Raw genomic sequence first — 26,272 nt, forward strand, 5'->3', positions numbered from 1 at the left:
GGAAAAAAGAAAACAAATGGATGCAAGATAGAAAAGTTTTTAAAATAAGCATTTTATCTCATAGTAAAATGATGAAAAAGTAAGAGACCCTGCGATAATGAGTCTTCAAGATACATAAGAAAATATGAGTGGCAAAATATGCAAACCTTCTCCGGAAAATATGATAGCAGGGGGATTGCCTTAAGAGGGGGTATGGGATACCGTTGAGCAAATTCACTCTCAGTAATGGGTAAATAACTGTTAAGCAGAAAACAGGTACAATTACAGAAACAGCACTTTCCTGTTTATCATTTCTCTATTCATTTCATAAAAATAATAAGATTCAGTAGTAGGAATGAAGAACTGACAGATGTGTATGTGCATATGGAAGAAATGTCTCAACTTATCAATACTAAATACTAATCTCACAGCTTTAAGGGTGGGACAAGACACATTTTAGGTTGCAATTAATTACTGTAGCAGGACTTGTACACGTGTTTTACAAGAGGCGATAATCTTATATGAATAAAACACTGTAATAATTTGTCAACTATAACTTGAAAGGCCAGAGAAGTTCTTTTTACTCTCTTTTCTGATTTTTAAGGAAGTGGTACACAATGCAGTCGCTGGAAGTCCGCATGAAACTACCATATTTAATGCAGATTAGTATGCTAAAAAAGAAAAGGTTAAAAATATTTGTATTAATATCAGACTTTTGGTGGTGTTAATATCATTAAATATTTGTACCATTACATTACTGCAGGTAAATGTAACCCTACAATGTAATATATTGACTGGGTAACATTCAGTACACGGTACCATTAACGCTGATCTAAAAACATGTCTAAAAGCATTTTCATCTTTTTCAGCAGCTTTAGGAGGGCAATTATGATGATGATGATGATATGGATGGAGATGAAAATGCTTAATAACAAAGAGATTACATATATAGGTGAAACATGACTGAGCTGATTTTACAATGCACAAATCTCCACCAAAAGGTGGTTATTAAAAATGTTTGGGCAAAAAATACATCTCTATTACAACATAAGCCCACATGAAGGAACACACAACTCACAGGAAACCACACTGTCTTTGTTAAGCTAATTTTCTACACTAGAATCACACAGGCATAGTGTTTATGATTTACATATTTCCACTCCTTGCATACCCTATGTTATGATGGACATACGGATTCCCTGGGAAAGCTGGCACGGCAACAGTGCCGCTGTGTGCAATTGCAGCGGCTACAGCTGAAGGCATTGCATCACCATGATGATACAAATGATTGAGAGTTGAATATCCTTGTACCTGCAAAGGGGCCACAGAGTCCATGGAAACAGCACCAGAGTGTTGAGTATGTTGCATTCTGCTCAGTGCTGCAGGTTCAGGAAGAGCGCGACCAACGTGTCCCAGGCCGTGATGTTGTTCCTGATGATGGATCTGAATATTTGGATTCAAATTTTGCAGATGGTGCCGGGAATTTGCAAAAGAATCCGTCCTCCTCGTTCCTGTAAGGTAACTCGCTTCTTCATCAGTAACTGACGGAGATTCTGGAATATGCTGTGAACGACTGGCATGCACTTCAGACACATTTAGATTCAGAGGAGTTATGGTAGCAAGGCCATGCGAATTCAGTATGTCTACTGCAGTCATGCCACGTCTTGTGAGGTTGGGGTTTACAGTTGACATGTTTCTGTCTGCAGAGCCATCTTCGACAGCTGACATATGTTCGTTTCTTGGAATTTGATTAGGGTTTCTGCAAGAATCATTGACCCTTACCATAGATGCTGCTGAAAGAGCCATCATGGGTGTTATTGTGTTTACACTATGGTCAGTATGTGAAATTACAGGTCCCACTGCTACATGGCCCGCATTGCTCATGCCAGTAGAAGAGATACCATAATCTGAATTTGAGGCAGGAATCACACTCTGATGAGGCAACAAATGGGGAACACTGTTAACAGTTGACGGTTTGACACAGGAACTAACGATAGCATTTGTTTCAAAGACAGCTGGCCTCCCATACTCTGAAGAGGGCACTGAAACAATGATGTTACCAGCCTGCGGCCTTCCAGATGAAGTATTCTGTAACACAGGATTTGCATTCAGCCCTGACAGTGTTTCTGGATTCACCATGGCACTCTCTGATGAGATTAATGTAGGAGGAGCAGGTGTTGTTGCACCTGGAGTCTGTGTGGTGGCTTCACTGGTTCCAGAACCATCATCCTCAGCAGCAGCTGCTGCCGCAGCCAATGATTCTTCGTATACTCGCAGTTCTTCCGGATGCATTTTTCTTTTGTGTGCACGACAGTTGGAACCATTTGCAAACGTTCTGGGGCAAAACATACACGTATACGGCCTTAGTCCAGTGTGAAGATTATGGTGGTTCTGAAATACAAGAAAACCAATATTTCACAATGGACTGATAACATATGAATATCTCATCCATTAAACTGAAAGTAAATCCAAAATCAATAAAATCTTGTCACTGCTGTTATCTTCAATATTCATCAACAAATCACAATTTTTATGACACTCAACTGAATCAAATTAAAAAGAACAATGACATACAAAAATACATGTCCTTCAAGTGAAATACACGTCCATCAATTGAAGTGACAAACCTGAAGAAATATGATCAGAATTGTGGAAATTTATTCTTTAACAATAATGATGAGAGAAAGACTGGAAAATTTGTTACAATCTCATGCCTATGAATATCCAGTTTTCTTTATACTGTCCAGTATCACACACTTATAATTGTAACATGATACTAGAACATATTCTGGTTTCAAAAATAACTTACCTAAACAAATGAACTTTATCATAGCAATTAGCATGGTTTCCCAATACAGTGATAATGCAAAATGCTTTCAGACATGATATACCAAAGACAGATTTAATGTTCCTTGATCTTTTACCAATATGCAAACTTTTTGACAGACAAAACAACCATCTTATGGATGGCACATCAATCACAGACAAAGAAGTAAATTCAAGTTTTTAACAGAAACTGTGTCTTGAAATCCTAAACTTTTTACAAATGGCACCAATATCTGTGAAAATCAAACAATGGAAAATTAAGGATGGAATATAACAATATTATCTGTTACTTGTGAGAAATATCTCATTAAAATGTCGAGGGTGTAAAGCCTGGCAAGTAATTATTAATACTGAGAACTGTGAAATTCACAAAGCATAAAAATGTAGCTGCCTCTGACTACATATAATTATTTAATCACAATTCGCTGGTGTCACATCGTACAAACAACAGAGAGTAAAACCAACTATTGGATTCGGGGTCCACCTATTATGCAAACAATGGTTATTTATAAATGATCAAATATATGAGGGTTGTTCAATAAGTAATGCCCTACATTTCTTAAAAAGCCATTAATACACATGGATGGCGATGGCTAAAGAAATTTACAGCCTCAGGAAATGTGGAAACAGAGCTCCGTGGTCAGCTACGTACAGGACTTCCTGTCACAGCCACTGCTCCAGACATGCTTTCGAGTGCAGGCCTGTGAACACGGATGCTGACACCTTAGAAGACTGAAGTGACCACAGCATACTCATCAGCTAGATGTAGAGGAACAGGCAACACTTGGCCACTGAGTATGTTGAAATACACATCCAAATCAATGTTGAAAGTAACCTGAACAAACGGACCCCAGGTGAGGTACAGAAGGTACTACTGAAACATCACAGCACCACCTCTAACCTGAATTATACCCTCCACAGACTGCAGGTTCAACACTTGTGTAGGCTCTAGGTCTTGTTTCTGTGTTATTTGGTCAATTTGAGATATCCAGCTTGTATGCCACAGAGAGTAATGGCCTTTTGTGAGGTACAGGATGCTAAATGTCCACTGCATGAAATCCACTCACAATATTCACTCAGTAATTGGTCGAGATGCACCTGCATTCACTGACAGCAATGATTCCTGCTGTGTTTGAAACAGTGTGTGATTGAGAAGGTGTGATACTCATCTCTGCTCCCTGTTGGTTACGATCTTTTTACAACCATTGTTACTATGTCATGTTACATAGCTGTACGCGGTACACCATTCCTTGTAGACATGTTGGACAATTCACTTTGATACACCAGCAAATTTAGCAACTTCAATTGTAGTTGGGTCGATGACAAGTCGTGTCTCCAGATCGACACATCTTACTGCACTGATTCCATACAACTGTCACACAATTTCACTGCCACTACTTATGCTGACAGTGAAGCATCACATGACCATCTAGTACCAGTTCTAGGCCAACTACAACATTATGAAGTATCCAGTGCACTCTTTTGAGAGTGTGACAATTTTTTTTCCTGTGAACTTATTAAATTTGTTGTAGACACATGGTAAGTGCTTCACGCTGCGCATGCGTGGACGGCGGGTTGGTGCACCGAGCCAATCCAGTGGAGTATGAGTGCTTGTGTGTGTGTGTGTGTGTGTGTGTGTTTTTGTTTAGACTTTATTGGCACTCAACGGTGAGCTTGTCAGTGGCCTAAAATATTTCAAAGACAACAAATGTGGATAAAATCACTAAAATTGTTGCACACAGCGAGAACGAAATCTACAAAATGACACTCATGCACTGACTCTCACCTCATGAACATTCACTCACACAATAACTCCACCTCACACACCTGAAGACAACAGAGAATGCTTGTAAGGAGCTACATCATGGCTTAAACAGAAGTAAAACAATAGAGGAGCTAAAACAATGGCACAGGGATATCTCACCGGCTGGCTGCTTACAAAACTGTGGGTAAGCCAGTCACCCTGTTAACACATTAAGAACATCTCCCTAAAATTTTGGAAACACAATGGATAAAAGACAAAACCTTAAAAGTCATCACATTCATTTGAACATCACTAGATCTGCTGGCAGATATTCCGCTGCCCTCAGTCCGAAAATAAAACACAGTCCAGTAAAATGTGGCACACAGTGATCTGTATGCCACAAGCACTGCATATTGGAGGGACGTCACATCGGAGCAAGAAGCCATGCGTCAGGGGACCGTGGTCTATGTGAAGACGAATAAGGAGGACCTCATCCCGTCTTTGTGGCTGAAAGGAGGTATGCCATGGCTGCAAAGTGGGCTTTACTATATGCAGCTTATTATCTTTCACTTCTAGCCACTCACCTTTGCACCGATGCATGATTCTGTACCTCATTTTCTTATTTATTATTCAGATATAAACCTAAGTACAGATACATAAACATAATTTTGTGCTAATGACACTGGGCAGAGACACGCAGTCTTTGTGTCAGCACTCTCTGTCAGAGCGCATATGTCAACAGTTTACTGCCCTACACAGCAACTCACAACAATATAGAAGTGGGCAGCCTCACCACACTGTGCGCCACTGTCAACTCTGCTACCCTACGCCCCCTACTCAGTCACTCTGAACGGAATAGCAGAAAGTGTAGCAACAGATAATGTACTCTTTTATGGCAAACCCATGCATTTCCTATTGGATAAAGATTACTCTTTCTAACTTGAGAAAGTAATTACCCAGCTTGTTCTGTAAGCTAATAGCTTGTGGCTGTGATGACTCCTCCAAGGGTCTTTCATTGGGCATTATCGACACAGGAGCAAGTCCCTGGGTAAATCTTGGAGGATGCTGAAACTTTTTGTAACAAAAGTGAATCAAGTTATTATTAACAGTTAAACAAGTCGACAAGAGCTCATTTATTTATTCCATTTTTGAATCTGAGTGGACTATCTTTGACATTGTTTAAAATGTCAATCAAAGTTTACAATATTATGAAAAGGAAAGTTGCTACTCACCATATAGCGGAGATGCTGAGTCGCGATAGGCACAACAAAACCACTGTTACAAATAAACCTTTCGGCCATTAAGGCCTACGTCAACAATAGAAAACACACACACACACACACACACACACACACACACACAACTCTCACAAAAAAACAACTGCAGTCTCAGGCAACTGAAACTACACTGCGAGCAGTGTTCCACTCCCATCATGCACGGGTGCTGCTGCTCGCAGTGTGGTTTCAGTTGCCTGAGACTGCAGTTTTTTTTTTTTTTTTTTTGTGTTAATTGTGTGTGTGTGTGTGTGTGTGTGTGTGTGTGTGTGTGTGTGTGTGTGTGTCTCGTCTATTGTTGACAAATGCCTTAATAGCCAAAAGCTTTATTTGTGACAGTCTTTTTGTTGTGCCTATCTGCAATTCACTATCTCCGCTATAAGGGGAGAAGCAATTTTCTCTTTCATAATACTCTTACATTCCATCCTGGATTTTCCATTGTTTGACTTTTGCTATCAAAGTTCATTCAGTTAAAAATGATGTTTAGATGCTTTATGGTGTACATAGTTTTTTTTTCTCTTAACAAATATTAATGTGTCTGATGACGATTTTATTCTGCTGCAACAACGGATATTGGCCCAGGAGCGCTAGCAAAAAAATAAAAAAAACTGCATTAGTGTTCAACAATGCCAACTGAGTAATTTTGTGTGATGTGTTTGGAAAATGTTAACTGATGCTGAGCTATGTTCATGAAACTCATGGAAAAGAAAACATGTCTTCTTAACAACAGTAGTTGTGATTAGTTCATGTATGGAGATGACAGAACAGGCACATCCTGGGGAAATTAAATGGAGTGAATTACACTTCCTGATCATACCAAATGGAAATGATTCTAGTAGATTCTGATTTGTGGAGTATAACTGAGCCAGGTGAGATGGAACCTGGTGAAGGTGCATCAGCTGCTGATAAAAAGACATATATATCACACCAAGGTAAGATGCTAGATTGTATTTTACACATGTGACAGGCAGCAAATACAATTACAAAATCTGATACACAGCATGATAAAAAGTACAGAGAGAACTTCAAAAATTATACACCCCAAAGGACAGCACCATTTCCCACTTGAGATGAAGCAAGCTGGGATATTTTTACTTCCCCTCTTTTTTTCCATCTGCCTCCTTAAATTCGTTTTTTCACTTTTAACTAATTGCCATTAACATACGTGAATACAATCTGCATTTTCATAAAAGAGAGAGGTTGGCTTTCAGTTTTAAAGAATATAACAACAGATCTAATTTTGTGCTTAGTTTTATGTATGTAATTGATTTACCAATTTATTTTGACTATTCCTAGTTAGTATCTTTCATTATAGGGTGAAATCAGTAATTGTTTCATAACTTAAATTCTGCTGTTGATTTATAAACAAATATAAATTCTGCAATAACTATAAACGTTTGGAAGACTAAACACTAGCATTCTTTAAGTATTTATTTAACTCTATTAGAAGACATGTTAGCAAAGCTAGTCCTTCATTAATTCCAAAGTAATTAACAGTTTTGTCAAAAGTATTGTTTGCGTACTTGTAATTGTTAATTTCATGATTTAAACAAATAATTCGAACTAACTCTTGTAGCACAAGAAAGGGTTAAAAGGAATGAATTTTTCAATGTATTCAGTTAATTTAATGAGTTAAGTTCTAGTTGCAATTTTGTAAATTAAACATCGAACAATGTGAAGTTTCAGTGCCTATTATTGTGAGGCTGTATAAGGGCCCAATTTTTGGCCCCGAGAGAGTCAGTCCATGGCCGAGTTTCGGACGAGAAACCTGAGTTGGTTAGAATAACAACAATGCATCAGCATAACTGTGAACTAAGTGTAACACAATTCAACCATATGTTAAAACAATGATAGTATATGCTCCATACGCACATTGCTATTCTGTAAGAAGTGTGAACTGTGTGGTTAGGTTTTTACTGCTCTTAGATGTTCAACAGGAAACCACTCTAGCAGTATTTGGATATTCCCCTGCAACCTATTAATGAGACTTATCGAATGTTGAACAATAGTTAACTGGCCATATGAATATGTATTATTGGGTGTGTGTGAAAAGTGAAAGTAAATAACTGAAACGCAAATGTGCACCTGTTGGCTACATTATTTACAGTGGACAGTATTGCAGTTCCACCCCCTACTTTTTGAGCCAGTACGTTGACACAGAGGACAACAAGCGAAGAAATAAAAGCAGGGCGAACTGTCACAAGTGGTGTCCCAACATGAGGAATTTTGTACGTAGCCACATTAAACAAGGACTCACAAAATTTTTACAGTGAACTCAAGAGTGGTTTACAGTCAGTGATGCAACAGCCAATCCGCACTTGGGTTTCATGGCCACAGTACGACAGCAGCCCATCAGTGAACAGGTTCTATGGAAGCAGCCATTGAGTACAGGAGCAGCCAATCAGCACGCAGGTGGACACAGCTGACCAGGATAAACAAGACGCTTCGCTGAGAGAATTACAACTTGCCACAGCCATGCAGACGATGGACCGAGATGACAAACAGCAGCAGCAGCAATAACAGAGCAGCAGAAGAAGAGTGAATAAGAATTAGGTAATTTCATAGCAAAAGCTGTTTTGTATTAAGTGATACATTATGAGTGACCTTAATGAACAAGGCAGTGCTTATGAATTAATTTACAGTTTATATACAAAATTTTACTACACCAAAAAAGTGTTCATATCAGCACTGAACTTTTTTTATAAAAAGTACCAAATTGTGTATAAATATTACCTTTTGATTTGGCATTCAGAAAGACAAAGTTACTTTCTTACACAGGACAGTGAAAGAATATCTTCACAGTAATTTGTTGTGAAAATGTTACTGCTTATGAATCACACTGAATCAAAGAAGAACTGAAAAAGGCATAACGATAACACACTACTGTGCTCTCTTGCACTCTTTTATTACAGTTGCTAAAATGTAAAACACTGTTCACAGCAAATCTAAATATCTAATTGTGATTTTGGTATGGTTAAATAAATAACTTTGTGAGTTAGAATTCCTTTCAGTTCTGCCTGTGTAGGTTGGGCAAGGCTAAAATGAAAGTTAGGTCCCAGGATGAGAGGGAACCACATGGTGAAAGGTGGGTCCCACTCATCCTGGGGTCTGAGTGACCTGAACTTCCCTTGAAAATTCTCCAACCAATCCCTCTCTCCTCCCCAAGATAGGAACAAATAGTTACGATAGTGTTGTGCACTTTTACACATTAGTATCAATAATGCTAAATATTTCATGTCCAGAAGTTAACTACTGCACAGCAACTCTGTCTCACAAATTTCTAAACCACTAATTTAATGGTCTGATAAATATTTTATCTCAAAGCTGCCAAATACAAACAAGCTGCATTAATAATAGACAAATTTAACACAAACCTTGAGATCCTTTGGGCGTCTGAAGGCTTTGCCACATGTAGCACACTGATAAGCTCTGATATCCTTATGAATAAGCAGATGTGTACGTAATGTGCGACGTGTCGATAACTGGTGAGGACACATGGGGCATTGGTACGGCGTTTCACGATGTGTATCCATGTGAATTTTTAGTCGGTATTTTGTTTTGAAGCTGAAGCAAACAGTAAGTCTTCATAAGAAACACTACAGTATATATTTCTCAGACATACTACAATCATTCCATAAAGCAAAAACTCTTTGTGTACTTTTCCTCTTTCTGAAACAATCATTTTCCTTCTTCAAATGCCAAAACACTGAAACAGATTTATGATGAAATAAAAATGGACTGGTTCTGAAAATTGTCTCTGGATGGGAGTCTGAGTAGGAATTTCTGAACACAGTAGGGAGATGCAGGGAGGGAGAGAGAGGGCGGGTAAATATTATATATATACCACATACAAGTCTCTCATCATAACATATATTGTCATGTTTACAATGTTTTCTGTCAACTAAGTTCTGTGAGACATCATAGGGGCAGGTGGGGAGGGGGGGGGGGAGGGGGGGGGGGTGTTTCTTCTCACTGTAAAGTTGCAAGGAAACAAGTGGTGGTACATTTAATCAGAACATCAATAACTTTAAGCAAAAAAGTGTAAGTTAATTGACTTTTATCTCACAGCGTAAAAAGAGTCACATATATTTAGATTTGATTTTAGCTAACTGTCCCTATTACTCTAAAAGTATCTGTAGAGCAAACATATTGATATAATGATTCTCTTTAAGAATGCACTTTACAATAAAGAATTCTACTGACACTGATATAAAATGCCAAATTTTCTTTATTTATTACAGCAACACCTTCACAAAAAAGATACACTGATAAGACCAATTTCACAACCCCCTTCCCCAACCAGCAAGTGTGTGTGTGTGTGTGTGTGTGTGTGTGTGTGTGTGTGTGTGTGTGTGTTCTGCACTAAGAAACAGTGAGTGTGTTACTTTACATCAAATACATACATCTGCTCAACAGCCATTTGTCTTGTCACGACAGACACTGTCATGCTGATGATGCTGCACAGAATTTAGTTAAAGGGAAACATTTATATACTATATTTAAGTCTCTCACCATAACAGATATTGTCTTGTTTATAGTGTTTCCCATTAACTAAGTTCTGTGAGGCATCATCAGCATGACAATGTCTGTCGTGATAAGACAAATGGCCTTTAAGCTGAACCCCATTTTTGCATTCCTACATTTTACATTTTTCCACTTTTTGCATTCATCTTTGTCGGTCTCAATAGATGTCCTAGTCTCTCAATACAATGCTTTCCCATCATTAACGATTCTGTGTTACAACATTTCCCACAATTTAAGTTTTCTTTGACGTTATCACGACCTTCAACATTGATTTTTATACAGATTTCCTCAAAAAGTGCATTGTGTTCCTGCTCAAAGTCAGCCTTGGAACAAAGCAGAAAATGCAGATTATATGCAAAGTTACTGATTATGTAACATAACACTAGTGCGATAAGCAACATTTTTATTGTCAGCGTGTTGGATCATGGCCACCTGCATTATAGGTCCACAGTGTTTGGAAAAATGGGAATGTCCTGACATAACCACAATCACCAGAACGAAGATGAAGAATGCAAGAGAAGAGAAGGTGGTGAAACAATGTGCACTGATTAGGAACACACCACGACAGGAGCGGCCTCTACGAGAGGAGAATATAAATGCCGCTCCTGCCAGCCTTGGCCGCTCAGTATTGGCTCAGTATTCGGAGAATATTTGGAAGTATACGGATAGGCCTAGCAGAGAATGCTACAATAGCAGTTATTAGTGATCCGCAAACTGTGTGTCAAACTTGCGTAAACATTATTCATAGATAAGGACGCGGATTTATGTTGCATGTTGCCCATCGCTTGCGACACCATTGTTATATTGTAGTTAAGTACTGTCAATCTGCTTCATTGAATTAAAACTACTTATGTTATTTACCTGAATTGTTGTATAGCATTCTGAGAACACAGCATCCCTTAGGCACCCTACACAAGATGAGTGGGCAAGACCCATAGGGCAGGTATGCTAAATCACGATCTTATGACAGAGATTCTAGTAGCAACCTTCCTTCCGCTTACTGTGTTAAATTACAACAGCTTTAATTTAATTTTACAGTCATTTACACAAATAAACACCACTTTTGAAGACAGCTCTCTCTATAATGGGCTTTCACGAATTGTCACTATTTACACATGAACTACGCCAATTCGTTCTAGGCGCATAGTCTTAGTTTCGTAAGACCTGACATCATCAGAGGTAAACATTCCTCCTCGAGATGCTCTGTAACATGGTGATAATTTCCAACCTCTTTCTCACCCAGGATGTCCCTGAGCTGAGTGACTTTGTTGGCAGCAAGCTGTAGGTTACATGCCTATTTTTCTCTGTTTACAAAGACTGCTAACTTTAGTGTTTTAACCAATATCATGTTTCAAGTTTTGTTTACCATAATTTCATAATAATTATGGATAATAAGTCTCACATTTGAACAAAAATATCTTTTTAATGTGGTTGCATGAAACACTTTTGGTTGCGTGTTTTATTTACACCATCGCACTTGACTGAAACCAAGAGGGAAACCACTGTGTGTTTGTGTCAGCACTTGGCCACTGCCTTTGTGAGTGATGATTTTTATAATGTGGAGAGACACTTAGAGCTAACTGCTGTTAGAAAGGAACGAAAACAATTAATTATCTCAGATTTTTTAAATAGGCAAAATTTAAACTGTTTTAATTTCATATTTCGAACAATATAAAGGGAATGATAATAAGAGTAATTTATTCATTTATGCTTGTTGTGGTTCCTGTTCCTTCCTGTATTTTATACTTTCCTGTATTGTACACTTTTTTGGGTTAGTCTGCTGAAAAGTGTAACAATGGGTTTTTTCTGTATTTCACGTAGTGGTGCACTCATGGTTTCTTAGAACAGTAATTACAAAACTATATATTGTGAGTGCCACAACCTAATATGCAAGCAGGTACAGGTGCAGGTGTGCATTTACCAGATTTCAGTGCTGATCTGGGGGGGGGGGGGGGGATGTTGAAATTGGTCATATCAGTGTATCTTTATTGTGGGAGTGTTGCTGAAGTAAGTAATAGCACAGAGAACATCTACATCTACATCTACATCCATACTCCACAAGCCACCTGACGGCGTGTGGTGGATGGTACCTTGAGTACCTCTATCGGTTCTCCCTTCTATTCCAGTCTCGTATTGTTTGTGGAAAGAAGGATTGTCGGTATGCCTCTGTGTGGGCTCTAATCTCTCTCTGATTTTATCCTCATGGTCTCTTTGCAAGATATACGTAGGAGGGAGCAATATACTGCTTGACTACTCAGTGAAGGTATGTTCTTGAAACTTCAACAAAAGCCCGTACCGAGCTACTGAGCGTCTCTTCTGCAGAGTCTTCCACTGGAGTTTATCTATCATCTCCATAACACTTTCGCAATTACTAAATGATCCTGTAACGAAGCGCGCTGCCCTCCATTGGATCTTTTCTATCTCTTCTATCAACCCTATCGGTACGGATCCCACACTGCTGAGCAGTATTCAAGCAGTGGGTGAACAAGCGTACTGTAACCTACTTCCTTTGTTTTCGGATTGTATTTCCTTAGGATTCTTCCAATGAATCTCAGTCTGGCATCTGCTTTACCGATGATCAACTTTATATGATCATTCCATTTTAAATCACTCCTAATGCGTACTCCCAGATAATTTATGGAATTAAATGCGTACTCCCAGATAATTTATGGAATTAACTGCTTCCAGTTGCTGACCTGCTATATTGTAGCTAAACAATAAGGGATCTTTCTTTCTATGTATTCACAGCACATTACACTTGTCTACATTGAGATTCAATTGCCATTCCCTGCACCATGAGTCAATTCGCTGCAGATCCTCCTGCATTTCAGTACAATTTTCCATTGTTACAACCTCTCGATATACCACAGCATCATCCGCAAAAAGCCTCAGTGAACTTCCGATGTCACCCACAAGGTCCTATATGTATATTGTGAATAGCAACGGTCTTATGACACTCCCCTGCGGCACACCTGAAATCACTCTTACTTCGGAAGACTTCTCTCCATTGAGAAAGACATGCTGCGTTCTGTTATCTACGAACTCTTCAATCCAGTCACACAATTGGTCTGATAGTCCATATGCTCTTACTTTGTTCATTAAACGACTGTGGGGAACTGTATTGAACGCCTTGCGGAAGTCAAGAAACACGGCATCTACCTGTGAACCCGTGTCTATGGCCCTCTGAGTCTCGTGGACGAATAGCGCGAGCTGGGTTTCACATGATCGTCTTTTTCAAAACCCATGCTGACTCCTACAGAGTAGATTTCTAGTTTCCAGAAAAGTCATTATACTCAAACATAATATGTGTTACAAATTTCTACAACTGATCGATGTTAGAGATATAGGTCTATAGTTCTGCACATCTGTTCGACGTCCCTTCTTGAAAATGGGGATGACCTGTGCCCTTTTCCAATCCTTTGGAACGCTACGCTCTTCTAGTGACCTACGGTACACCGCAGCAAGAAGGGGGGCAAGTTCCTTCGTGTACACTGTGTAAAATCGAACTGGTATTCCATCAGGTCCAGCGACCTTTCCTCTTTAGAGCGATTTTAATTGTTTCTCTATCCCTCTGTCATCTATTTCGATATCTACCATTTTGTCATCTGTGCGACAATCTAGAGAAGGAACTACAGTGCAGTCTTCCTCTTGAAACAGCTTTAGAAAAAGACATTTAGTATTTCGGCCTTTAGTCTGTCATCATCTGTTTCAGTACCATTTTGATCACAGAGTATCTGGACATTTTGTTTTGATCCACCTACCGCTTTGACATAAGACCAAAATTTCTTAGGATTTTCTGCCAAGTCAGTACATAGAACTTTACTTTTGAATTCACTGAACTCCTCTCGCATGGCCCTCCTCACATTACATTTCACTTCGCGTAATTTTTGTTTGTCTGCAAGGCGTTGGCTATGTTTATGTTTGCTGTGAAGTTCCCTTTGCTTCCGCAGCAGTTTTCTAACTCGGTAGTTGTACCACAGTGGCTCTTTTCCATCTCTTACGATCTTGCTTGGCACATACTCATCTAACACATATTGTACGATGGTTTTGAACTTAGTCCACAGCTCCTCAACACTATCTGTACTTAAAACAAAACTTTTGTGTTGAGCTGTCAGATACTCTGAGATCTGCTTTCTGTCACTTTTGCTAAACAGAAAAATCTTCCTACCTTTTTTAATATTTCTATTTACGGCTGAAATCATTGATGTAGTAACCGCTTTATGATCACTGATTCCCTGTTCTGCGTTAACTGTTTCAAATAGTTTGGGTCTGTTTGTCACCAGAAGGTCTAATATGTTATCGCCACGAGTCGGTTCTCTGTTTAACTGCTCAAGGTAGTTTTCAGATAAAGCACTTAAAAAAATTTCACTGGATTCTTTGTCCCTGCCACGTGTTATGAATGTTTGAGTCTCCCAGTCTATATCAGGCAAATTAAAATCTCCACCCAGAACTACAACATGGTGGGGAAATCTACTCGAAATATTTTCCAAATTATCCGTCAGGTGCTCCGCCACAACAGCTGCTGAGCCAGGGGGCCTATAGAGACACCCAATTACCATGTCTGAGCCTGCTTTAACCGTGACCTTCACCCAAATTATTTCACATTTCGGATCTCCGTCAATTTCCTTCGATACTATTGCACTTCTTATTGCTATAAACACGCCTACCCCTTCATTGTCCAGCCTGTCTCTGCGGTATACATTCCAATCTGAGTTTAGAATTTCATTACTGTTTACAACTGGTTTCAGCCAACTTTCTGTCCCTAGTACTATGTGGGCATTGTGACTGTTTATTAATGAGAGCAGTTCTGGGACCTATCTATAGACGCTCCTGCAGTTTACTATTAGCACATTAATATTGTTATTCCCTGTTGCATTTTGCCTACTCCTACCTTGCCACGTCTCAGGAGGCGTCTTGTCGGGCCTAAGGAGGGAATTCTCTAACCTAAAAAACCCACATGTGCACTCCACACGTACTCCACTACCCTTGTAGCCGCTTCCTGTGTGTAGTGCACACCTGACCTATTCAGGGGGACCCTACATTTCTCCACCCGATAGCGGAGGTCGAGAAATTTGCACCCCAGATCTCCGCAGAATCGTCTGAGCCTCTGGTTTAAGCCTTCTACTTGGCTCCAAACCAGAGGACCGCGATCGATTCTGGGAACGATACTACAAATAGTTAGCTCAGATTCCACCCCGCGAGCAAGGCTCTCTGCCTTCAGCAACTCCGAAAGGAGGAAATACTTAATTTTAGTCTTGTGAAATTGCTTCAGTGGCAAAAGCCCCAAAATAATTTCTCCCTTCAATGTGGCTAACAAGAATAGTTATCAAATAATATCACAATGTCCCGATAGTCAAACAATAAGTTTTCCTTTACTTTCTTATTTTCTCCTTACATCCTGCAGCGTATCCACACCATTCTTCTAATGATTTCTGTGTTTAAGTTGTATGTGCATAAAAGTTGCTCAAGACATACATAAATATGCTTACTACTTTCAGAAATGTGATGAAAAAATTGAACTTGTTGCTACAGCAAAATAATAATTTTGGTACGAATTACACTGTCGAGATACTCCAGATGTGGATGAAATTAATCACATAATAAATATTAATCGTCACAATGCCTGATGAGGAACTCATAAACTAATGACAGCTTGTTACCTCTTTTTGCACTTCGTACACCGAAATGGTGTTTCATCGCTGTGGATTGTTAAATGTTCCTGCAGAATCCCTTTTGATGTGAAACTGTGACCACACTGTTCACACACAAATGGCCTCTCGCCAAAGTGGACAGCTTTTAAATGGGAAGATACATTAGACCTGCTGCTGAACCTGCAATATATTAAAATCATCAATCAAATCAAATATGCACTTAATTAGAAGAATTTTAATAGTAAATGTAAAGGAATATGCAAAAGTATACACTGAGTTGCCAATAGGCACAGCAAAAGTACTGTCACAAATTAGCTTTCGGCCAGTATAGCCTTTGTAAAAAATAGATGACACACACACACGCACACACACACACACACACACACACACACACACACACACACACACACACTCTGCAGTCTTGTGTATGCAAGTTGCATTTGTGTGTGAGAGAGAGAGAGTGGTGTGTGTGTGTGTGTGTGTGTGTGTGTGTGTGTGTTTGTTGTGACAGTCATTTTGATGTGCCCATCAGTGACTCAGCATCTCCACTATATGGTGGGTAGCAACTTTCCTTTTCATAATATTGTTACATTCCATCCTGGATTTTCCATTGTTTGATTTTTACCAGAAGTATACACTCTTATTTGTAATAAAATCTGCAGAGTGAGTCACTGACCTGTGAACCATGAAAGGGAAAGTATTTGAAGTAGATGATGAGTGCAGTATACAGTGTTTGCTCAAATCTAAGGACTTCTTTCTGTGCATTTTGTAGAAGAAATCACTTGTTTATTGAGACATAAGATCCAAGAGAGGAGAGCAGAAGCAGCAGAGGGCAGGAGAAGCAATACAATATACAGGGTCGGAAAGAAGAAAATCTGAGCAATGTGGGAGGGGTGGGTGGGGAGGTGGAGGACAGGTGATCATATTTTGCTGCAATCTCAACTGATTTTTCACCATGCGAAGCACATTCATGAAACAGTTTCATGAGCAAAAAGGATCCAATTGATAGTAGCAAATACTCTTTATCAACATGAAGACACTAACAACTATCATATTACATAAGCTACCTGGATTATCCCTCTCCCGATACGAACCAGCTCGACTGAATGTTGTGTACAAGACTTTTTATTTTTATCTTTGAGTACATTGTATCTGTTCCTGTCACAACAAATTTAGCCAGCTGTGTACTACAATCCACTGTTGTCCCCTCTTCTTTGCCCACTTCTAATAATTAAATTCATAAACGCAAGCTTTTACTTCCCTACTGGTCCTTTTACATAGCTCGAGCCTCAAACTAGAAATCTCCTTCCCAACCCCCCCCCCCCCCCCCCCAAACTCCACCCTTAATAATTCAGTTCATCCAAAGAGTGGTCTCAGGAAAACAGCCTCATCAAAAATAGGGGTAAGACAAAAACAATGACATTAAGGACAGAAAGAATCCTGGCAAACAATGCCACATTCACTTGTGGGGAATAATAATCAGAAATTGTCAAAAGCTACAAATAAATAGGGCTTACATGGCAGGTGATTGGCCAAGTGTTTTCCAAGCACACTGAAGATGGTAGTATGAGCAATGAAGGCAACATTTGACATACTGAAGCTGGATCTGCTACCCATAAGAACAATCCTGAGGCTGCTCAACATCTGGCCCACCACATCAAACGATATCCATTGAAGTCCTGATGGCGGCTCATAACCTAATATCTACCCCACAAAGCACCAGCGTCCTTAAAGACAGGCAGGAAAAAATACACAGTACACGGACACATCAGCAACCTTGCAATGACAACTAACAAATGGATGGAAACCAGCTTCCAGCCGTGCCACCTGTAAACAAGGGTAGCAGCCCACAGACTACATGTCTGAGTATGCTCAAAAGAGAGAGAATGAATCGACTGGGGAGGATCTCACAATACAAATCACATCACTGAGTGTAAAAAAAAGAACACTATGACTGTCTCACTATGCAAATGATGAAAACTTCAATTAACTAATTAATACCTTTTGCACTTGACTGCACAGTCTACTCCCTCTTTACTTCTCTCCTGAAGAAGACTCAAAACGACCTACAGATGAGAAAAACAATCAACAAAATTTTAAGGTATGGGACAACGATAACACTATCAGAAGGTAGTAACAATAATCGATGTAACACAGCAAAAACAAAAGAAAAGAGGGTACACAGTTAACCTATGTGGCAAGAACACCAGTAGCCAGAATACTTGCTAAAGCACAATGGCAAGAATGAAAAGAAGAAAAGAACAATCATTAGAAAAATAGGCACACACACAAGCACACCTATGCCCCTATATCTACATGCCACCAGCTGCTTGTGTGAATAGAGGGAAGGAGAGGCAGGATACAGGACAATGGACTGGGGTGGATAGCTAATGGCTTGGAGGGAGGAGGCCGGTTTGCCAGCTAGGAATGGCTGGAATATAAGCTAGGCACGTGGTGCACGGGTGTTAGGACCAGTGGGGAGTGGTGCACATTGAAGGTGACATGAAATCGGAGGGGGTGATAGAATGGAGCAAGGATAAACTGTTTGGTGGAGTGTATGGGGACTGTGGGTTACTGGATACTGAGGCCTGGACGGTTACGAGAGTGAAGGATGTAGTCCAAGGATAACAGAGTGTGACTCTGGAGAGTTACTTGATGGAAAAAATTGTGCTGAGGGCAACAGGACAGTTTTGTGACAAGAGGATATTTGATTGTGTATAAGTTATTGCCACACATGGAACACAAAGAGGAATGACACAAAATTCTAACAGCAGCATTGTATGAGGGCGGGTGGGTAGAACCGGATGTGACATGTACTAGTCAGGTGTTAGGAGAGTATTATAATTGTACTACAGTGGATGAGGAGTACACAGAACAACGTGCAACCCATTTGTAACAGCCGTGAATGATGCTACAGGATATCTCTCAAGGCGCACAAAACCACGTTGGTCGAAGGTGAGAGGGGAAAACGTGAAATAAGATGTGGGTGAACAATGCATGAGAGAGATACAGATTACTAAACAGTAACAAAGGAAGGACAACATGGGGTTTGAGATGGAAGGGAGCCATAATGTGGTATAGTTTTATAGGGAAGTTCTGTTAGAATATACTCTAACTACTACATTTCAATTTTGATTACAACCACCCCTCTTCACACATTGCTTCCATTAGAATTTTATGTCTTTCCTTTCTACTTCGCATGTGTGACATAACTTATGCGCTATCAAAGATCCTCATCACAAAACTATCCTATTGCCCTCAGCATCATTTTACCTCCTTTTCACTTCCCAAATTCACACCCTGTTATCCTTGCAACACTTCTTTAGCTCCCAAAACCATCCTGGCCCCACCAACAGGTAACCCACTGTCCCTCCACCTTCTAGCCAAAAGTTTCCCCTTCTTCCATCCTATCACCCACTCCCAATTCATGACCTCACTTCACCTTCAGTGTATGCCACTTCCCAACACCTGTGAATCACATGCCTAGCCAGTGCACCTGCCGCCCTTCCCTCCCACATTCCTAGCAGGCAAACTAGTTGCCTCTCTCTGAGCTGCTAGCCACCCACCTCAATCCCTCTCTCTGCCTCCAACCTTACTCTCCCTCTACCCACCCCACTGAACACAACCCCCTCCCAAACCCAGTCCACCTGCTAAAACGTATGTTCAGGTATGGCCATACGCATAAGGGTGTGTGTGGGTGGTCTATCTGTACTTGAGGAAGTACAAATAGCTTGAGAAAAGATTACTCTGAAAGTTAGTAATTTTCTTCCTTTTTTGTGTGTGCCTGTCAATGGCTCAATGCTTCTGCTTTTCAGGGCATGGTCTCCCTAACTCCTACAGTATTTACATTCTACCAGAATTTTCCTACAAAATCAGAAAAATAGTGTGGTTATAAAATAATAAAGAATTACAGAAAATGAATCAAATGATATGAGAATCAATAAACCATGGGGGTGCAAGTAATAACTTCCTTACACTGTGTTTATGAGCTCATGGAGATGCAAATGGATCGGATTTACAAACAGTGCAGGCAAGAGGCCTGAAGTTTCAGCTGACTACATACGAAGTAATTTTGAAATATTGGTCTGATTGCAGATATTCTGAAGTCTACATGTATGTTAATGGGAGATTTTCCCCAAGTGAACCTTAGCTATGACGCACTTAATCATGTAGAACAGGGTTATCAGAGAACTTTAAAGTGTGAGATGATGTTGAAAGGTTATGGAGAGAGTACATTTCTCACTACCGCAAGCATGACTTTCAATACATTTGGAGGTGAGCAAAATAAACAAGGCAGAGAAGTGGAGTGAAAGACTGAAATTAGATTGGTGTAGGATAGTTATAAGAGGACTTTAGGGAACGATGTCAGTGGTGACAAAGGAAGCCAGGGAATCTTTCTATAATAGACTAGTGATGAATGACAGATTTGAATGTCAATTTTTGCAATTTGCTTTCCATGATGATGATTAGGGAAGAAAACTGCGTAAGTCAGAGAGTTTAGACTGTACTGGGCATGGGTAATCATTTAAAAGTGAAAAACTGTCAGAAATAATCAATATGGGCTTATTAAGGCATAACAGTCACAATAAAATAATTTGATGCGCTTAAATATTGGTGGGATGTTCCTCTAGGACCATCGTGCTCAACCCGTTGATCGCGATCGACCTGTCAGACTGCCACAGCTTTACGAGTCGATCTTTTTAAAACATTGGCTGAAATCTGTTTAAATGAGCTGTTTTTGTGGTATACCGATTTGTTCACACTGAGTGTTTCACATGATATTTGTAGGCAGTAAAGCCGATGACAGTCTCCATCTGCATTTCACCACCTCTAGTGTTTGCACCAAGCAGCAAACACTACATGAGGAGGAGATTCTTACAATGCACTCAAGTTCTTCATTTTTGAAAATGATTTGCCAATCCAGAAACCTGCCCACCTTTCTTTAAGTATCATTAAATCATCCATCAACAAGTGCTTTGTGGACATATTTTGAGACTGTAATATGTTATGAGTATTGCCACAAAAATTATCAATTCAATTCACTCACAACTGCTACAGAGAAGAAAATTTAAGAGTGCTACTAGAAGATTTCATTGACCAGTATGGAGACCTGCTATTGCGCACCGAGGTTCAATGACATGAGTACAGGTGTGACACTTAATAGTTTTGAGAACTTCTGCCAGCGATAAAATCTTCTGTGTCTGAAACAGAGGAAGATAACTGCCAACTGTATGATTTAAGCTGTTTGTTGGCTATGGCATTTGCAATAGTTAAACTAAAAGAGTTAAACAAGAAACTGCACAGCAAAAACCAAACCTTGTGACTCTTTGTCTTCTATAAAGTGTTTCATCCAAACACTTTGCCTTTGGATTGCAAAGTTACAGAAATGAAATGTGAGATACTTTTCTCAAAGACATTTAAAACTGCAAGATCGACAAACATCATTGGATCAAAAAGCTGCAAAGAGTACATGGCCAACCTGACAGCACTGAAGACAAGAGTTTGAAAACCAATTTTCAGATTTCAAGGCAATGGAATCCGTCCTATCTTTCATAGGTCAACTTTTCCAAAAAATTGGATTTGGAAAATATTTCAAGTAAAATGTGTACTCTTTTCTCTTGTAGGGAGACTGGACTTGAAGAGGAAATAATTTGATTTCAAAGACACACCTGTATAGTCAGACTGGAATAAAGATGACATTTGGAAATGAGAGAGTGTAAGAACTTTCCAGGAGAACGAAAAGTGGCATCAGATGTTTCATCGATTTTGGATCAACTTATCTATGTGAGGCAGTGTTTTCAATGATGAACATAGTGAAATTTTAAGTGTAGAAGTAAACTGACTGATCTTCATCTTTCAGACTGCATAAGGTTCGCTCTGACAAATTATTCAGTAGATTATAATAACCCTGTCAAAGATATATAAAGCCAAGTATCTCACTAGATGTTTATGATGATGCATATTTTGATTTTTTTCACATGTGTAATGTCTTGAAAATTGAGAGGCCTACAACTTTTGATGGAGAGAAATTACCTCTTATGTATTTTTTGTAATTAAAATGGTTAACTTTGGCTTTGATTTTGTTTTGTGCTTAGACCTTTATGAATTTTTAAGTCAGTAGATCTCTAAATGGATTAGATTGCATGTAGTAGATCTCAAGTGTAAATAGGTTGAGCAGCCCTGCTCTAGAAAGGAAAAAACTGCCTGCCATTTCCTTTTGGTGGTGGTGAGGCTTGAATAATTAGCGATGCTACCTCACAGCATTTAAGTGAGCATGGAGGATGGGAAGTGTATCAGGTAACAGCTGGCAGTAGACAGTATCGAGGTGGCAAGCAATTCGTACATAATTTACATGCACATGATTATACAAATTAGCCTACAGGAAGTAGTATCTGGCATTCTTTGCCTCTGTAAGTGACTGCTTCCTAATTCCAAAAGTTCATTTAACGCATGGCAGAAAAAGTTTCAGTATTACACTCAAAAAGTACAAATGTGTCTTCTTTTTTTGAATTCTATGTCAGCCATCGCCTTGTTAGTCGTATTTGTACTGAATGCTGCTCCACCAGCAGTTAGCTTCAAAGATGTGCAAAAAAATACATTTATGGTAATATTTGAAATAAAGACATACATTTAATAACGACAGGATATGACTTTTGTCATAGACACATGAGACTTGTGTGGCCATGGGAGTGTGGGTTTAGTTACCTGTGCGAGTGCGTGCACTACTGCGGGAAAAAAAGCAGCGCTCAAAAGGTTGTGTGAATGGTGTTTTCTGTTATGTGTTTCACTGTGCACCACACGTCGACCTGTTGTGAGTGGTTGTCTTTCCTTTATTTTACATACATAGTCTTTCCATTTAGAAAACACAACGTGCAAGCTAATAAAATACCAAGTACAAACAGTAACATACAGAAGTGAAGTATAACATTAAAACTCACAGCCAATTGTTTTTTTACAGCATACACAGCTTGTCTACTTGATGTCAGTTGCCTAATCTCCAGGCAACAAGCTTTACAGTATGTCATATAGTAACAGCATTGTTATATGACACACATATTTAATGGCAATATTGTGAAAAGGACAGACTGCTACCGTATTTACTCGAATCTAAGCCGCACTTGAAAAATGAGACGCGAAATCAAGGAAAAAATTTTTTCCGAATCTAAGCCGCACCTGAAGTTTGAGATTCGAAATTCAAGCGGAGAGAAAAGTTTTAGGCCACACCTCCAAATCGAAACAAAGGTGGTCCATTGTAATATGAGACACAATTCAGGTCGAATAAATGACGATACAGCTACAGTAGTTTGGTTCGAGTCGTAAGCTTAGCAGTTAAGCTTTACCAGGTAGCCATTGCTAGGCATCAGGCGCTCCGTCCGTATTTATACGGGTACCCTTCTTTTTTCACGTGCTTCGTCTGGTTTGAATTGATTGCTTATTTTTCTTTGATCTGATAAGTGCCGTTCTCTTTGTTATAGGTGTTTACGTCACTCTAAGCTGAAATTGCATTACTGTACTGTGTCATGCATTGTTTGTCGCATTCTGATAATTAATGTTTATGGCCTGTCGCTGCTTGCGGCATGGCTTGCTTTTGTGTGCACTACCGCCGCTTACAATTTCAAAAGAGAGAGGAATCGCCTCATTATCGAAACAATGGCAAGAGACTGCTATTTGTTGTTACTTACACTGCTGCTTTCTTTGATAATGATCAACAAGAACCAAATAATAGGCTGCGTATGATAGATGTTCTGAACGAGAGTTTAGCGAAAATTTTTCTCCGTTTGAAAATCTTTGCAGATGCCTCTTTAGTACATTATATTCTGCACAGAAATTAGTCATCTTAGATTAAAAAATCTAGTCAATTGCCATGCTTCAATTCTGACTGTATCACTATTAGGCATAAGAATAATACGAATATAAACATGACATGATATGTATAATCTTCCGCGTTTGCTGTTGTCTCACTCTAGTTTCGTAGTTTATTAGGCAGACAGGATTTAAATGAGATAACAGCAAACACGAATGAATACATGACAAAATGTTTATATTCGTATGGTGAAGAGAATACTGCGTGTGATTCACAATTCGTTAAAGTTCCTATTAGCAACTATCTCTTCTCACAGGTAGGAAAAAATTCAGAACGTAGAGTTGGCCATATTGGCAAACATCCCAGTCTTGCCCGTCGGATTTTCATAGTACATTGAAATGCTGCTACATTCGAAGATGAACAATACGAAATTTGTATTTACTTCGTTGGATAATGTATGAATATGAAGTGGTCGAAACTCGGGACAGAGAAAAAAGCTCGTCTTTCACCTTCTTTTTAGTTTTTTTACTGACGCAGAGGTTTTGGCGCCAGTATTTATCTTTGTGCCTGCAAAGCATGCCTGTGCAGCGCTACATATATTCGACGGCAGAAGTTAGTTGTGGCGGCACCTACCAACATTTTTCAGAACTTCCACTTACTTTGCACTCGATTCTAAGCCGCAGGCGGTGTTTTGATTACAAAAACCGGAAAAAAAGTGCGGCTTAGATTCGAGTAAATACGGTACTCACTGTATAGTGGAGATGTTGAGTCACAGAGAGGCACAACAAAAATGTCTGTCTGGCCTCGGCGGCCAGAGGCAATGATCATAAGTGTATGAGTTGTGCTTGTGTGAATGTTTGTGTGTTATCTACTTTAGAAGAAGGCCTTTTGACCGAAAGCTCACTTGTTCAGCAATCTTTCAGTTGTGCATGTCTGCGATTCAACGTCTCCATTATATGGTGAGAAGCAACCCATCCTTTTCATAATATTGTCATTATTCCATCCTAGATTTTGTTTAAATACATATTTAACATTAACTAAGCAAAACAGAAAAGTAAGTATTCTCCCATATTAGTTGCTCATTTCTTTTCACACTTAAACGTAGCCACAAAAATAGCATTTGGTAAGATGTAAATTTAGATTGTGCTGCAACCTTCCAGAAAACACACACACACACACACACACACACACACACACACACACACACACACACACACTCAACAATGCAGTGTGACTTAAACAGCACAGAAAACATAGTTCACACTTTTCCTTACTTTTTGTTGCAGACACTACACGGGTAGATGAGCCTCTCTTCCCGAGGTAGGTGAACTCGCTCATGGTGCCTCAGTAGTGCCTCACAGTGGAAACGACGGGCACACTTACAACATACAAATGGTTGTTGCTCCTTTGGCACGTGTGATAAGACATGTAGGTCATACAGTGACTTGCGGGAGAATGCTTTGTCACACTTATCACATCTGCAACAACAAACATTCCAAAAATTTTCATTGCTGAGTGGCATTAAATGTTTCATAAACCATTTGGAAACAGGCAGAGAGGAGATGGGAGCTACCCTTATCTGCACATTAGCATAAAACTGATTTCCATAGAGTTCTCAAAAATAAAAGAAATGGAGATGGGCTAAGACTTTAATTTAGGTAAGGCAAATTTATTCATGCTTTAAATGAAAATGTGACAGGTTGCAATCCTTTTCTTTCTCCTGATTACAGAGGAAAGATTATGATACAGATAACAAACCCCAAAACAGCTCTAAATACTAACGCGATCTTCGCAACTAATAATTAAAAGTTTTGGTCTGCATCATGTAGCTGCTTCTATGAGTAACAAGTTAAGGACACAGACAGTATGCTCAGAGGTGAAATATGTGTTCCTTTAATTAAATGCTATGACATCAGTCTTTGATCAATACCAAAATAACCAATTTAACTGGAAATGTCATAAACAGGATTTAGTTACTCCCAAATACATGCATAGCACTATAGAACTTTAGAACATACTCTCTGTGATCAAAAGTATCCGGACATCTGGCTGAAAATGAGTTACAAGTTCGTGGCGCTCTCCATCAGTAATGCTGGAAGTCAATATAGTGTTGGCCCACCCTTAGCCTTGATGACAGCTTCCACTCTCGCAGGCATACATTCAGTTAGGTGCTGGAAAATTTCTTGGGGAAAGCCAGTAAATTCTTCACGGAGTGCTGCACTGAGGAGACGTATCAATGTCGGTCGGTGAGGCCTGGCACGACATCGGCATTCCAAAACATCCCAAAGGCGTTCTATAGGATTCAGGTCAGAACTCTGAGGAAGCCAGTCCATTACAGGCATGTTATTGTCAAGTAACCACTCTGCCACAGGTTGTGCATTATGAACAGGTGCTAGATTGTGTTGAAAGATGCAATCACGATCCTCGAATTGCTCTTGAACAGTGGGAAGCAAGAAGGTGCTTGAAACAT

General features: G+C 39.5%; 1 protein-coding gene across 1 annotated transcript in view; it reads right to left on the reverse strand.

Annotated features, from left to right (window-relative positions):
- Positions 1-1,032: 1,032 nt before the first annotated feature.
- Positions 1,033-26,272, reverse strand: part of LOC124804040 — a 69,737-nt gene continuing 44,497 nt past the window's right edge. Inside the window, exons 6-9 of the mRNA XM_047264720.1 lie at positions 25,077-25,280; positions 16,008-16,178; positions 9,198-9,387; positions 1,033-2,370 (exon numbers count right to left, since the gene is read on the reverse strand). Coding sequence (XP_047120676.1) covers positions 1,126-2,370; positions 9,198-9,387; positions 16,008-16,178; positions 25,077-25,280 — 1,810 coding nt within the window. The 3' untranslated portion in view covers positions 1,033-1,125. The remainder of the gene's footprint in view (positions 2,371-9,197; positions 9,388-16,007; positions 16,179-25,076; positions 25,281-26,272) is intronic.

This window comes from Schistocerca piceifrons, chromosome 1 (genome assembly GCF_021461385.2).
Source record: "Schistocerca piceifrons isolate TAMUIC-IGC-003096 chromosome 1, iqSchPice1.1, whole genome shotgun sequence".
In the NCBI taxonomy this organism is placed as follows: domain Eukaryota; kingdom Metazoa; phylum Arthropoda; class Insecta; order Orthoptera; family Acrididae; genus Schistocerca; species Schistocerca piceifrons.